General features: G+C 46.8%; 1 protein-coding gene across 1 annotated transcript in view; it reads left to right on the plus strand.

The window, feature by feature from the left end:
• The first annotated feature begins 1,224 nt into the window (after positions 1-1,224).
• HEPACAM (hepatic and glial cell adhesion molecule) overlaps positions 1,225-16,164 on the plus strand; it is a 77,786-nt gene continuing 62,846 nt past the window's right edge. Inside the window, exon 1 of the mRNA XM_048827282.2 lies at positions 1,225-1,729. Coding sequence (XP_048683239.1) covers positions 1,645-1,729 — 85 coding nt within the window. The 5' untranslated portion in view covers positions 1,225-1,644. The remainder of the gene's footprint in view (positions 1,730-16,164) is intronic.

A 16,164-nucleotide genomic window follows, 5' to 3' on the forward strand; every position in this document is an offset into this window, starting at 1 on the left:
TATATGGCCTCTGTTTAAAGAGTCGTATTTAACCCTCTGCCTCCAGTGCTTAAAGAGAGAGCTGATCAGAGTCCACTTAGAGCCCCTGGTTCTGCTCAGGGGTCACTGGAGCTGAAATCACTGATCAGCAGGTCGGGGGACTGAGCCTTCCATTGGATTTGGGGAGAGCCCTGTAGTGAAAGATCGCACCAAGATCCCTGCTGAGATCACTGAGAACTGGGCTCGGTGGGGGAATCTCGGAACATGTCACTGCAACTGGAGGCGGAGGCCGTGGTGAGTGGCAAGCAGCAGAGACATTAGCGGTGTGGGTGAGCAGAGACAGCAGCAGATGGCACGGATGGGAGGGGAACCCGTGTGAAAGCACCCCTGAATTCTGGGGCTTTGTGGGTGCAAAAGAGGGGAAAGGAAGTGGCATGTTAAATGGACGTTTGTCCATTGGACTTTCACACTGCAAGGGGGAAAGCTGAGGCAAAGGACACTGCCCCCGTATTATGAGGCAGGCCTTTACTTACAGTTGCACACTTTTGAATCATGGTGTTTTGCCAAATTAATGCGGAGTTGCCACTCCCTTTTAATAAATGTTTTCTCTTGTTATCCCCAGACTCGATGTTTGCGAGTGAAGAAGCATTGCCCCTTAGAGGCACTCTGTGTGAGTGTTTAGTTTTCCCAGATTTTGGGGGTGGGGGGTGAGGACAGAGAAGGCTTAAGCTGGTTTGGTTTTGTAACATTAAGAGGAACCTCTAGATAGTGAACCCAGCTCTTCTTACTCCTGGCACCACCTGGCAGAAGGGTACAGTATGGAACATCCACTCATGGCAATGTTGTAGGGCTGGATAAGCCAAGTGGACATGGTCTTGCAGGGAATCCCAACAAATGTCCTCTGCCTAAACTGCTCTAAGAATGGGCAGCAGATAGCATCCTGCATCAGGGAAGGAGACCCTTCCTCCATGGGGAAGGGAAAGTATCTGTTAAGATGTCAGGGAGCAGGGTTCCTCTAGGGGGCAGCAGTCCCCCCCCCATGCCGCTTCCTATAAAGACTGTCCTGTTTAATGAACCTCAAGAGATTTGACCATCTGAGACACCAGAGCAGAGTTATTTGTGATCCAGTGAGCCAGGGAAGCTTGGCAAACTCCACTGCACAGTGACCACAAAGAACGCAACCCCTTTAAAACAATGCTAAGTGTCTGGCTTGAGCCCGAGAGGCCGGGAAATGCAAATGCCCTGCATAACTGCCCTGCTGGTCCGTTTCAGGGAGAATTGCACATGCAGGGCAGGGTGTGCTGCACGCTCAGAGAGCGAGCGAAAGGCAGTGTCAGCTGGGATTCAGAAGCTCCTTGTTTTCAGAGGTTTAAGTCAGGCCTTCGCTGTTACTTTGTGTTTGAAGATTTGGGGATATTGTTCATTATTTCTCAGTCCTGGCAGCTAATCCCCTGATGCTGAGGATGCAGGGTTCATGAAACCAGAAAATGTCAGGTCTGACCAAAAGAAAAGACAAACTCAACAACACACAGAGCTCTGTCTATTCAAAGAGGAGTTGGCAGGGCTGAGCGGTGGCAGGACAACTCCAAGCGGTACTGAGGGACGTGCCCGGAGTGGACAAATCATGCCAATTGTCTGCGAGAGGGACCTAAAGCTAAACCCAAAATGAAGAGAGAAAGGGAAGCCTTGTCCAGAGTCCTCAGTGCTCCAGGTTTCGTGCACTTAGTGTGCCTTCTTCTAATCCACCCAGGTAGGAAAACAAATCTCTTAAGAATCTGGGAGGTGGGAGAGGGTGTGCAGATGATGTTGTGTGGCGGGAAGAGGGGGGTGAGGTGAGGCTTTGGAGCTGAATGCTGGTGTTTATGAGCCTGCTTATCCCCTACATGAGCAGGGGATGTTTATTCAAGCAACCGCCCTGAATACCTTTTCTTTCCCCTCACACAGCAGCTCTCTGGCTTCGGGAAAGGATTGTTCCAGCTGCATTTCAATGTAATGAGAGAGAATTAACGAGCGGTTTCTTACTGACCACATTGTTGATCTGTGCCTCTGAAATCAGACACATTGTGAATCGGGCCTGGGGAGTGTTTGTTCTGTTTGAATGAGTTGTAGAAGCAGGACAGTTTGATGTTGTGAGTTAATCTAACACCCTCTTCTGGAAAGACAATTGAAGGAGGTTGAGACCCATAATTCAGCTGTGTTTAATGCTAAGCCAAGGTCTGGAGGTGCTGGAAAGTTCAAACAAAATGTTATGTAGTTACTGCCACGCATGCTGGCCATAAGTTTTGACTCAAGCCCTAGTCAAAGTGTAAAAGAGACCATATCACATTTGGAAAGTAACTGGCTCTTGATATTACTGTAGAAATACCGTAAAAGTAGTTTATTTTAAAACCTTGCTTCTGCACAAACTCATCTATGTTTATACTGACTTCCCAGCTCCCAAGAGATGTGGAATTGAATGGGAGCTGCGTGTGAGCCTGGATACAGTTTGATCTAGCCAGCTGCTATAGGGAAGAACTGTCTCCCATGTCACGGTTTCTTGTGGCAGCCCACACATGCATAGTTCAGACACTCTCTGGAATGGGCTTTCCTGATAGAGACTCGGGCTGCTTTTTGGTTTCTGCTTTAATTTACCTTTGAAAAGTCCCCCTTGGTGCCATGCTGTGCTCGTGCTAATCCACTCCTGCCAGCTACAGACTCTGCCCAGTAGCTGGTTAGTTGTCAGTGTCCCACTCAGCTGTTCTGGTTTGCAGTGAACACACTGGGAACAGGTTTCAGAGTAGCAGCCGTGTTAGTCTGTATTGGCAAAAAGAAAAGGAGGACTTGTGGCACCTTAGAGACTAATACATTTATTTGAGCCTAAGCTTTCGTGAGCTACAGCTCACTTCATCAGATGCTGTAGCTCACGAAAGCTTATGCTCAAATAAATGTATTAGTCTCTAAGGTGCCACAAGTCCTCCTGTTCTTTTTACATTGGGAACAGTTTGTCCCAGTCCTTTTCAGCAGCTCTGAGCTGAATGAAGATGTTTCTCTCTAGAACAGTCTGTGCTATTTTTTGTGGCTTGTATGTTCAAATAGCTCTAAACCCAACACTCCACAATGATGCGGACTGATCAGGAGCTAAAGCTGAGAGACCTCCCACGAGGAGACATGCACGTTCTCTCCCACAGGCAATGTGAGGTAAACACTAGGACAGTTAGACCAGCTCTTTCCATGGAGGAGCCAGTCTCTCAGCCTGTCCCAACCCCGCAGAGCTGGCGGACATCTGACAGAGTGTAGGCAGAAAGGGCACAGAAAGGTGTCCAGTGTGCTGCAGCAGCTACAGGTCATATCGTATTGCTGGCAGCTCTTTGGCTAAAGCACTGGATATCATCTTTCTGGAGCAGGTGTGTTTCCAGTGAGGTCCCTCAGGGATCCGCTACTGGCCCTGCACTAGTTAACGTTTTTATCAGTGACGTGGAAGAAAACATAAAATCATCACTGACAAAGTGTGCAGTTGACACACAAAGTGCGGAGTGATAAATAATGAAGGGGAGAGGTCAGGGATACAGAGCCATCTGGATTGCTTGGTAAACTGCATGCAAGCAAACAATATGTGTTTTAATAAGTGTAAATGTATACATCTAGGAACAAAGAATGTAGGCCAGACTTACAGGCTGGGGGACTCTCTCCTGGGAAGCAGTGGCTCTGACAAAGATTACCAGCAATCCGGATGGCTCGGTATCAGTGACCTGTCCTCTTCATTGTTTAACACTTCCCAATTTTTATGTCATCTGCAAACTTTATCAAGGATGATTTTTTGTTTTCTTCCAAGTAATTGGTAAAAATGTTAAATTGAGTAGGGCCAAGAACCAAGCCCTGTGGGACCCCACTGGAAACGCACCAGCTCGATGATGATTCCCCATTTACAGTTACATTTTCAGACCTATCAGTGAGCCAGATTTTAATCAGTTTAATGTGTACCACATTAATATTATATTGGTCTAGTTTTTTATTCAAAATGTCATGCGGGTACCAATCAAATGCCTTATAGAAGTAGAAGTGTATTATTTTAACACTACTACCTTTATCAGCCAAATTTGTAATCCTATCAAAAAGATATCAGGTTAGTTTGACAGGATCTATTTTCCATAAACCCATGTAGATTGGCATGGGTTACATTACCCTCTTGTAGTTCTTTATTAATTGAGTCCCATATCAGCCAGTCCATTATCTTGTCAGGGACTGATATCAGACGGACCGTCCTATAATTATCTAGTATCAGGGGGTAGCCATGTTAGTCTGTATCCACAAAAGCAACAAGGAGTCCGGTGGCACCTTAAAGACTAACAGATTTATTTGGGCATAAGGTTTCATGGGTAAAAAACCCACTTCTTCAGATGCACGGAGTGAAAATTACAGATACAGGCATAGATATACTGGCAGATGAAGAGAAGGGAGGTACCTCACAAGTGGAGAACCAGTGTTGACAGGGCCATACAATCAGGGTGGATGTAGTCCACTCCCAATAATGGATGCGGAGGTCTCAATTCCAGGAGAGGTAAAGTTGCTTTTGTAGTGAGCCAGCCACTCCCAGTCCCTATTCAAGCCCAAATTAATGGTATTAAATTTGCAAATGAATTTTAGTTCTGCAGTTTCTCTTTAAAGTCTGTTTCTTTGAAGTTTTTTTGTTCAAGTATGGCTACTTTTAAATCTGTTATAGAATGTCCAGGAAGATTGAAATGTTCTCCTACTGGCTTTTGTATGTTACCATTCCCGATGTCTGATTTGTGTCCATTTATTCTTTTACGTAGAGACTGTCCGGTTTGGCCAATGTACATGGCAGAGGGGCATTGCTGGCACATGATGGCATATATCACATTAGTAGATGTGCAGGTGAATGAGCCCCTGATGGTGTGGCTGATGTCGTTGGGTCCTCTGATGGTGTCGCTAGAGTAGATATGGGGACAGAGTAGGCAATGAGGTTTGTTACAGGGATTGGTTCCTGGATTAGTGTTTCTGTGGTGTGGTGTGTAGTTGCTGGTGAGTATTTGCTTCAGGTTGGGGTACTGTCTGTAAGCGAGGACTGGCCTCCCTCCCAAGGTCTGTGAGAGTGAGGAATTGTTTTCCAGGATAGGTTGTAGATCATTGATGATGTGCTGGAGAAGTTTTAGCTGGGGGCTGTATGCGATGGCCAGTGGTGTTCTGTTATTTTTCTCGTTGGGCCTGTCCTGTAGTAGGTGAATTCTGGGTACCCGTCTCCCTCTGTCAGTCTGTTTCCTCACTTCCCCAGGTGGGCATTGTAGTATTAAGAATGCTTGATAAAGATCGTGTAGGTGTTTGTCTCTGTCTGAGGGACTGGAGCAAATTCAGTTGTATCTTAGGGCTTGGCTGTAGACAATGGATCGTGTGATGATGATCACACCATCAGGGACTCATTCACCTGCACATCCACTAATGTGATAAATTTTCTAGGTCATCCATTTGCCCTTTTTAAATAGCGATACAACATCAGCATTATTCCAATCTTCTGGAACTTCCCCCAGTGTTCCAAGACGTACTGAAAATCAACATTAATGGTCCAGCCAACTCCTCAGCCAGCTCTTTTAAAACTCTTAGATTCAAAGTTATCTAGACCTGCAGATTTTAAAATGTCTAACTTTTTTAGCTGCTATTTAATATGTCCCTGAGATACAAGTAGAATGGAAAGTTTATCATCATCATATAATATGACTACATCATCTGATTTCCCCAACTATAGAACAGAAATGTTTATTGAATACTTCTTCCTTTGCTCCATTATTATTGATAATTCTACCAGTTCCATCTAGTAATGGACCGGTACCATTGTTAGGATTATTTTAAATACTAATATACATAATAAACTCATTATTATCCTTGTCTCTGCTGGCCATAGATTTCTCCTTGTGTCCCTTTGCTTCCCTTATCAATTTTGTATACTTTGTTGTTTCTGATTTTGTTAATTACTATCAACTTTCTCAAAAAGAAAAGGAGTACTTGTGGCACCTTAGAGACTAACCAATTTATTTGAGCATAAGCTTTCGTGAGCTACAGCTCACTTCATCGCATGCATACTGTGGAAAGTACAGAAGATCTTTTTATACACACAAACCATGAAAAAATGGGTGTTTACCACTGCAAAAGGTTTTCTCTCCCCCCACCCCACTCTCCTCAGCCGTGCAGAACACAATGCCATCCACAGCCTCAGAAACAACTCTGACATCATAATCAAAAAGGCTGACAAAGGAGGTGCTGTTGTCATCATGAATAGGTCAGAATATGAACAAGAGGCTGCTCGGCAGCTCTCCGACACCACTTTCTACAAGCCATTACCCTCTGATCCCACTGAGAGTTACCAAAAGAAACTACAGCATTTGCTCAAGAAACTCCCTGAAAAACCACAAGATCAAATCCGCACAGACACACCCCTGGAACCTCGACCTGGGATATTCTATCTGCTACCCAAGATCCATAAACCTGGAAATCCTGGGCGCCCCATCATCTCAGGCATTGGCACCCTGACAGCAGGATTGTGTGGCTATGTAGACTCCCTCCTCAGGCCCTACGCTACCAGCACTCCCAGCTACCTTCGAGACACCACTGACTTCCTGAGGAAACTACAATCCATCGGTGATCTTCCTGATAACACCATCCTGGCCACTATGGATGTAGAAGCCCTCTACACCAACATTCCACACAAAGATGGACTACAAGCCGTCAAGAACACTATCCCCGATAATGTCACGGCTAACCTGGTGGCTGAACTTTGTGACTTTGTCCTTACCCATAACTATTTTACATTTGGGGAGAATGTATATCTTCAAATCAACGGCACTGCTATGGGTACCCGCATGGCCCCACAGTATGCCAACATTTTTATGGCTGACTTAGAACAACGCTTCCTCAGCTCTCGTCCCCTAATGCCCCTACTCTACTTGCGCTATATTGATGACATCTTCATCATCTGGACCCATGGAAAAGAAGCCCTTGAGGAATTCCACCATGATTTCAACAATTTCCATCCCACCATCAACCTCAGCCTGGTCCAGTCCAGACAAGAGATCCACTTCCAGGACACTACGGTGCTAATAAGCGATGGTCACATAAACACCACCCTATACCGGAAACCTACTGACCGCTATTCCTACCTACATGCTTCCAGCTTTCACCCAGACCACACCACACGGTCCATCGTCTACAGCCAAGCTCTACGATACAATCGCATTTGCTCCAACCCCTCAGACAGAGACAAATACCTACAAGATCTCTATCAAGCATTCTTACAACTACAATACCCAGCTGCGGAAGTGAAGAAACAGGTTGATAGAGCCAGAAGAGTTCCCAGAAGTCACCTACTACAGGACAGGCCTAACAAAGAAAATAACAGAACGCCACTAGCCGTCACCTTCAGTCCCCAACTAAAACCCCTCCAACGCATTATTAAGGATCTACAACCTATCCTGAAGGATGACCCAACACTCTCACAAATCTTGGGAGACAGGCCAGTCCTTGCCTACAGACAGCCCCCCAACCTGAAGCAAATACTCACCAGCAACCACATACCACACAACAGAACCACTAACCCAGGAACCTATCCTTGCAACAAAGCCCGTTGCCAACTGTGCCCACATATATATTCAGAGGACACCATCACAGGGCCTAATAACATCAGCCACACTATCAGAGGCTCGTTCACCTGCACATCTACCAGTGTGATATATGCCATCATGTGCCAGCAATGCCCCTCTGCCATGTACATTGGTCAAACTGGACAGTCTCTACGTAAAAGAATAAATGGACACAAATCAGATGTCAAGAATTATAACATTCATAAACCAGTCGGAGAACACTTCACTCTCTCTGGTCACGCGATTACAGACATGAAAGTTGTGATATTACAACAGAAAAACTTCAAAACCAGACTCCAGCGAGAAACTGCTGAATTGGAATTCATTTGCAAATTGGATACTATTAACTTAGGCTTGAATAGAGACTGGGAGTGGATAAGTCATTATGCAAGGTAACCTATTTCCCCTTGTTTTTTCCTCCCCACCCCAGACGTTCTTGTTAAACCCTGGATTTGTGCTGGAGATGGCCCACCTTGATTATCATACACATTGTAAATAGAGTGATCACTTTAGATAAGCTATTACCAACAGGAGAGTGGGTTTGTGGGGGGGGGAAGAAACCCTGGATTTGTGCTGGAAATGGCCCAACTTGATTATCATACACATTGTAAGGAGAGTGATCACTTTAGATAAGCTATTACCAGCAGGAGAGTGGGGTGGGGGGACAGAAAACCTTTTGCAATGGTAAACACCCATTTTTTTATGGTTTGTGTGTATAAAAAGATCTTCTGTACTTTCCACAGTATGCATCCGATGAAGTGAGCTGTAGCTCACGAAAGCTTAGGCTCAAATAAATGTATTAGTCTCTAAGGTGCCACAAATCCTCCTTTTCTTTTTGCGAATACGGACTAACACGGCTGTTACTCTGAAACCTATCAACTTTCTCTATTTTTCATTTGTTATATATTACATTATTCATTATTATTATTTTTATAGCTGCCTTCAATTCCCCTCTAAACCAGGTCATCTTTTTTAACCACCGTGACCTTCTTCCTCAGTTGTGGGACTGTGGCTTTTTGGGCTTCTGGGAAGGTGTTTTTAGACAATTTCTAATTGTCATTTATATTGTTCTGATTACATTCTTCCTCCCAGCTGATCTGGCTCTTACTTGTTTTCAACATTCTGAAGCACCAAGGATATATATTACTGGTCTGGGCTGTATTGTTTGTACATTATAAATGTGATCAAGTCACGCTCACTTATACCGAAGAGATGATTAATTTTTAGTTCTGTGATAAGCTCCTCTTTATCTGTGAGGATTAGGTCTAATAAAGAATCCCCCCAGGAAATTGTCATCTATAACAATTAGAAAATCCACGGATATTTTAGCACTGGCTGCATGAGACCTCCACCATAAGTCATTCAAATTGAAGTCCCTCATGATCACACAGCTTTTTTCCTTACACATTGGAAACAGGTATGTTAAGAAGCAGCCATCCTGTCTGCTGGCATGATTTGGTGGTCTGTAGCAGACACCCACTTATGCTCCATCTGTTAGGACAAGATAATTTTCTTCCAAGTTATCAGTGACTCAGACACAGGTAATACTGTTTTTGACATAGAGTCCCACTTCCCCTCCCGTTTTGTCCCCTTGGCCCTTCCTCAATAGATTATAACCATTGATTTTAACATTACAATTGTGCACATCATCCTACGTGGTTTCATTAAAACAAATAGATTGAATTTTGCGTCTCAGTGAGCAATTCCAAATCCTCTTGTTTGTTACCCAGACTCCTAGCATTGGTGTACAGGCAATTCAGTAATTTCTTCTCTTTGTGTTCTTTGGTTCCTTGATTAATTTTGTTCTGAGCATCTAGATTTTGTGCTTGTATCTTCTCCCATCCTTTTTACCGTCCCCCTTTGTTATTACTTTCGTGAGCCAGCCCCTGTCCTCCCAGCGTCCCCACCCTATACCTTGCACCGCTCCGATCCTACCTCTCTCAGCTCTTGCTTTCTGCTAGTCCCATTCACCGTGACTGAGAGCAGGACAGAGTGCTAACTGCAGGGTAAGGTACTGCCTACCAACCGGCTGCTTTCACCTACTCAGTACATGCCACCTCTGCCCACCTCACACAGATGTGTCCTCCTCCACCCAGTCTGACTGTCACCAAGGCAACCCTCGGTTCTTTATGCATAGACATGAACGGGTGCTGCTGTCAGTGATGGGGTGCCAATCAGCGTGAACTACCACAGATCCCAGCAGTAAGACATATGTGTCTTCCCCTTCAGTAGGGCCATTCAGGGAGGGGGAAGGGGGCAGTGGACACATGCTTTTGTGACGGTCAGGTGTCTGCATCCTGTAAGGGCTCACGGAATATTTACTTTGGACTCTTAAAAATAAACACATTTTGAGAAGGAACCGATCTGCAAAATGTGGCTTTGAGCCGCAATGGATGATTTAAAAATACCATTTTTGATGCGGAACACTTTGTTCCTTCCACATTAAAATGCAATGAAATCGGACGGCAACATGTGCTTCGACTAGCGTAGCTCAGCCCATTCCTCCCTTTTAGCTGCTGCTGCTGCTTTCATACAGCTGGTGTAGGGCAGCAACTATAAATTCACTGAAGTTGATCAAGCCAAATGGCTACATCAGGAGTAGCAGAATTTACTGCAGGGATGCCACCTTCATATTTATATATTGGGCAGTAGGTGGCGAGCTGTTTGATGGTCTGTTGTGGGGAACCACACGCGCACACCGGGGAGTCCTTGATTTTCCATTTGTGCATTAGATATCTGCATCTACCATGGTTGGTTTGGATTCAGCTCAGTTGACCAAGATGATCGTGGAAGGCCAAACGCAGGAACCCTCAGCAGGGAGAATCCAGCTGTATGGACAACTTCCTGTCCCTGGGCTTGGGTTAAATAAGAGCTGGGAACCAGGCAGGGCCCCTAGGGTTCCACCAATCAGATCTGGGGGTCTCTGTGCCTCACAGAGCAACTCTGGGGAAATGCTGCCTGCAGAGCAAGCCCCTGCCATGTGGCAAGCTTTCCAGCTGCTGTCTCCGGGCTGGAGCATGGCAGCACATCCCTTTTCAGGCCAGGCCTAGCCCCACTCTGCCACTTCTCTGAGTCTCAATCACTGTGGAAGGCAATCTCTGCAGATTACCAGGCTACTTGAATCTGTGCGGGTTGAGAGACTCTTTATTCAGCTAAGACTGCTGTACAATAGAAAGGATTAGGTGCCCCAAATACATTTCCTTAGTGGCTGCTGAAATGCGGAGCAAAGTTGGGTACCGATTGGCTGAGAGAGGCCTTTCGCAATGGCCCCACTGGCTTTGTTCAGGTCAAAGCCCGTCCTGCCCTGTTGCCTTTGTGCAGCTGCTGATTAGTATGGTCACTGTGTCTGTACTGCTGCCTTCCTTGGGAACTGCCTCACTGCAGCCTTTAACCTCGAGCTGGGGGGAGATAGGCCCAACACCCAAAGACTTTGCCCTCTGCTTCTGGCAACCCCATTCTTCCCCACAACTGGAACTGGCTCCTGGAAGCGCAGCCCCCTGTTCCTGACATTTAGCACCAAGGCCAGCCGTTTATCCCTGTCAAGGTTCCTTCCCCACTCTGAACTCTAGGGTACAGATGTGGGGACCTGCATGAAAGACCCCCTAAGCTTAGGTTAAAACTTACCAGCTTAGGTTAAAACTTCCCCAAGGTACAAACTATTTTACCTTTTGTACCGGGACTTTATTGCTGCCATCACCAAGCATCTAACAAATATAACAGGGAAAGAGCCCACTTGGAAACGTCTTTCCCCCCAAAATCCCCCCAAGCCCTATACCCCCCTTTCCTGGGGAAGGCTTGATAAAAATCCTCACCAATTTGCATAGGTGAACACAGACCCAAACCCTTGGATCTTAAGAACAATGAAAAAGCAATCAGGTTCTTAAAAGAAGAATTTTAATTAAAGAAAAAGTAAAAGAATCACCTCTGTAAAATCAGGATGGTAAATATCTTACAGGGTAATCAGATTCAAATGTAGAGAATCCCTCTAGGCAAAACCTTAAGTTACAAAAAGACACAAAAACAGGAATATCCATTCCATTCAGCACAACTTATTTTATCAGCCATTTAAACAAAACAGAATCTAACGCATATCTAACTAGATTGCTTACTAACCCTTTACAGGAGTTCTGACCTGCATGCCTGCTCTGGTCCCAACAAAAGCAACACACAGACAGAGAGGATCCTTTGTTTCCCTCCCTCCAGATTTGAAAGTATCTTGTCTCCTCATTGGTCATTTTGGTCAGGTGCCAGCGAGGTTATCTTAGCTTCTTAACCCTTTACAGGTGAAAGGGTTTTTCCTCTGGCCAGGAGGGATTTAAAGGTGTTTACCCTTCCCTTTATATTTATGACAATCCCTCCCCCCCTTTCCGATGTGATTTACAATGTGGATGTTTCGTAAGAGGGCAAGCGGCTGACAGATCAGCTACCTTCCTGCTTATAAATAGTGACCCAGCCCTGTGGGCATTCGCCCTGCATGAACTGCCCTGAACAAGGGGAGATGGTTTCCTCCTGCCCCCCGCCCCCTTCTCTAGAGAAGAGAGGTGGGTGCTGAATAGGTTTGGCAGCTGGGGGCAGGGGAAGAGGAAAGCCCAGTCCCCTGTGCCAATGACTCCCCCTCCCCCCCGTCACGGCTCCATTTCTGTACAGGTTTGTGCTGAAACCCCAGAGCGCCCCGGGGTGTCTCCTGAGATCCCTCCCTCCAGCCCCAGCACTGGGGCCTGAGTTCCTAGAGAAGGTATAGGGTGGGGATGCACAGAGGCTGCCCCACTCCACCCTCCCCCATAGCTACCCATCCCGAACAGGACGCTTCACCTGTATCGACCACCTTGCCCTATTCTTATTTGTGGATGAGGGGGCTGGATCCTGGGGCAGGTGGTGGCCAAAGCAAAGTGGTGTGTGTGGCTTGTGGAGTTCCATGACTCCGCATGTTCACTTAGTTACTCCCCACCATCCAGAAGCAGGAGAAAGCAGCTCTTGGCAAGTGACTAAAGCCCACGGGTTATTTGGTAGGAAAAGCCTGGCACATGCTCCTAGAATCTCCCCATGCCCAGGGCCTTTGGTTAACATCTGTCTCTCCCGCTTCATCTCACACGGAGCCAGAGATCCCGCTGACGTCAGGACTGGCCCAAGGCTTGGCGAACAGGGGAAGGTCACTGCATCGCCGAGTCAGGCTTGGACATTAGCTAGACGCTGTCAGAGCTGCGAATGGCACAAACACAGAGGAAGCCAAGAGACTGGATTTACAAAGGTGCCTATGTGGGTTAGGTGCCTCACTGTCATTGACTTTCAATAGGAGTTAGGCGCCAGACCTGTTAGGTGCTTTAGTCTATTCCATTAGGCACCTCTCTGAAGGTTTAACTGAAAATTTGGCCCACGTTCCCTGCCCCAGGGAGCATAGATTGTTAGCTGAGCAGATCCAGCACAAGTGAAAAAGGACCAGGCAGAGCAGCCAGAGTAGAGAGGGCCAGCCAGGGGATCAGAGGTGCCTGGCTAAGCATACAGCGAGTTTAAGGGGAGATAGGAAAAGGAATGGGAGGGGGCTCGGCACATTGGATTTGCCAAGTGACAGTCAGCAGAGTGGACAGTCTAGTCAGGGAGTGGGTGCTCCTACTTCTTATCCCTTAGAATCATCGAATATCAGGGTTGGAAGGGACCTCAGGAGGTCGTCTAGTCCAACCCCCTGCTCAAAGCAGGACCAATCCCCAATTTTTGCCCCAGATCCCTAAGTGGCCCCCTCAAGGACTGAGCTCACAACCCTGGGTTTAGCAGGCCAATGCTCAAACCGCTGAGCTATCAAACCACTGAGCTATCCCTCCCTTCCTTCTATCTAGGGTGACCATATGTCCCGTTTTGGCTGGGACAGTCCCTTTTTTAAGCCCTGTCCCAGCCAGCCGGACTTTTTTGACACAAGTGGGCATTTGTCCTATTTGCTCTTGCCGACTTGATCAGCTGGCCAGAGCAAACGGGACAAATGTCCACTTTTATTTAAAAAAAAAGCAAAAAAAAAAAAAAGCAAAGTGGGGTGCAGAGGAATGTGCGGGGGTGGGAGGGGAGGAGAGCTGTGACGCCAGCTCCACGGGGGTGGTGATCGTGGGGGGGGGGGCAGGGCTCTGGAAGGGGCAGGCAGGGCTCGGGCGAGCAGCAACACCAGCCCCAGCCTTTAGGAAATAGGGTGACCCTATGTAGTGTGTGCATCGCTGCTCGCCCAGGCCCTGCCTTCCCCCCATGCAGGGAGGAGGGTTTGGGCAAGTGGCTCAGGCCAGCCCCATGTGGCGGGGCTCAGGCAAGCCCCTCGCTATGTCCCATTTTCCCTTTGGGAAATATGGTCACCCTACTTCTGCCCCACACATCCTTCTCCCCAGGAAAGGGGATGTCTGAATCAGGAACTTGTTTTTCATCAGCCTTTGTCTTTAGATCACTTGTTAGCAGAAATAGCGTTTTCTGCTGGTTGCATGGAGCTGGAAGGAGGAGATGCTCTGCATACTAATGGGTCTCATGACTTTCGGACTTGTTTAAGCCTTTTCTTATGCTCCTGTACACAGCTCCTAATCTAACACTGAATTGTCGCCCAGATGAGTCATTTTCCCTCTGCCGCATTTCAATGCAGGTTTTGTTTGCCGTTGGATTACGGCATCCAGGCTGCAGGCCGATGTCCTATCGGAGGCGGCCCATCAGATATGGAATATTTCCTCCCTCTCCACATCATGGCTGAAGAAATGTGCCCTGGGCTGTCCATTAGCCAGGCAGTGTTTACTCAGCTCTCTCTTCCAGACTCCAAAGCTTGGAGTGCAAATAGCAGCCCTACCTCTGCATGGACTAGCAGGGGGCAGGCGAGCAGAGCGGCAGCCCCTCTATCCCAGGGCTGTAGATCAAACAACCGAACCCCACTGCCATGCACACACTGAGGACTGACAGCAGGAGTAACTTGGCCTTTTGTCTCTCTAGGATAGGAGACATTCCTATCAGACAGTTCAGAGCAACAGCCCACCCTCTGAGCAAAAAGGCCTTCAAAAAAGTAGACATTGTCTCTTCCTGCTGCATCTTCCTTTGCCTAGGATTTCTGCTCAGGCCCCAAGCCTTCTGGAGTGCCCCTGGTCCTCCTCGTCACACAAGTCTGCAGCATAGTCTGAATTCAGGTCCTGTGACGAGGTTGTGTAATGCAGCCATAGCCAAGGAAGTGACCTCTAGTCACAGAACAGGCTCGGTGCTGGTGGCAGCAGAGTACATGTCCTCCACACCCTGTCGCTGTGGTGGCCTGAATGCTCACCTACAGGGTCACTGCTGGGGATGGCAGCTGGGCACAGCCCGAGGCATTTCTTATGGCCCAGGCAGACTTTGGACGTTTTGCTGCTGTTCTCTCCTCAGCTGCTAGTTGTTCTTTCTCAGATTCAGTGGTTTTTTTCTTCTCCTGGGTCCAAAGTTCCACCGTCAGTATCTGGTGCTCACGTTCTTTCTGGGCTTCCATGAGCTTCAGCCAGAACAGTTCCGCTGCAGTGGTCTTTGTGACATCTGAGGTATGGGGGTGCTCAGACCCTGCTCCTTGGTCAAAGTCTATGAGCAGAGCTCCCCGTTGCTGATCTGAGCTTGCTTTTTATGGGATATTCTTCTACTTCTGCATAATTTTCCAAGGTCTGTTGTGTCAAGATCCTCCTGTGACTGTCATTCGCTCATTGTGACTAATCTTTAACCCATAAAAACTCTCAGTATCAAATTTAAACTTCTCACAGCATTGGGTTATGAACTTTAAGCCCAATTGACCTGTGTCATGTGAATCCTGTCATGACTATGCCAATTGTCATATTGTCTGGAGTGGCTCACAACCGCAAGTGTCAGCCTCAGGGCAGATTGCCAAAAATGGAGCAGACAGCCCCAAACTGGTGGTGTGGTTTATAATTGATTACTAGCTCGGTGAAATCTAATGTCCTGTCCCTTTAAATGTTTGAGCACTACCCCCTCCCTAGTGCAAAACCTCACTTTCATATTAGCTTCAGCTTTGCAGCTAGAACGATAAAGCCACAGCAGCAGAGAGCTGTGTGTCCATCAATGCCCTCTGCCTCTGTTTCTCTAGCTCCTTCTCTGCTGACTCCAGAAATATAACACTGGTCCAGTGCAAGAGCAATGATCCTGCCTAGGTCCTGACATTAATCCTGGGCAAACGAATGGGACATATGATATGGAACTTGATTAATAAAGAATTAAAAGAGAGGAGAATAATTAATGCCAACATGAGTTTGTGGAAAAGAGATCCTGTCAAACTAACCTGATATCTTTTTTTGATGAGATTACAAGCTTGGTTGATAAAGTGGCACTATATATGCAAGAAAGCACAGAGTCAAATAGTGTAAAACATCTTAAATGAATCAAACACTAGCATAGAATCTCTATGGATAGAAATTCCATGGTTGAATAATAAGAATAAAGCAGTAGGAATATACTGCTGACCACGTGGCCGGGGTAGTGATTGTGAAATGCTCAGGGAGATGAGAGAGGCTACAAAGGCAGAAAACACAACAATAATGATGGATTTCAAATATCCTTATATTGACTAGGCAAATCAGGA

The sequence above is a fragment of the Caretta caretta genome, chromosome 22, assembly GCF_965140235.1.
Source record: "Caretta caretta isolate rCarCar2 chromosome 22, rCarCar1.hap1, whole genome shotgun sequence".
Taxonomy (NCBI): Eukaryota; Metazoa; Chordata; order Testudines; family Cheloniidae; genus Caretta; species Caretta caretta.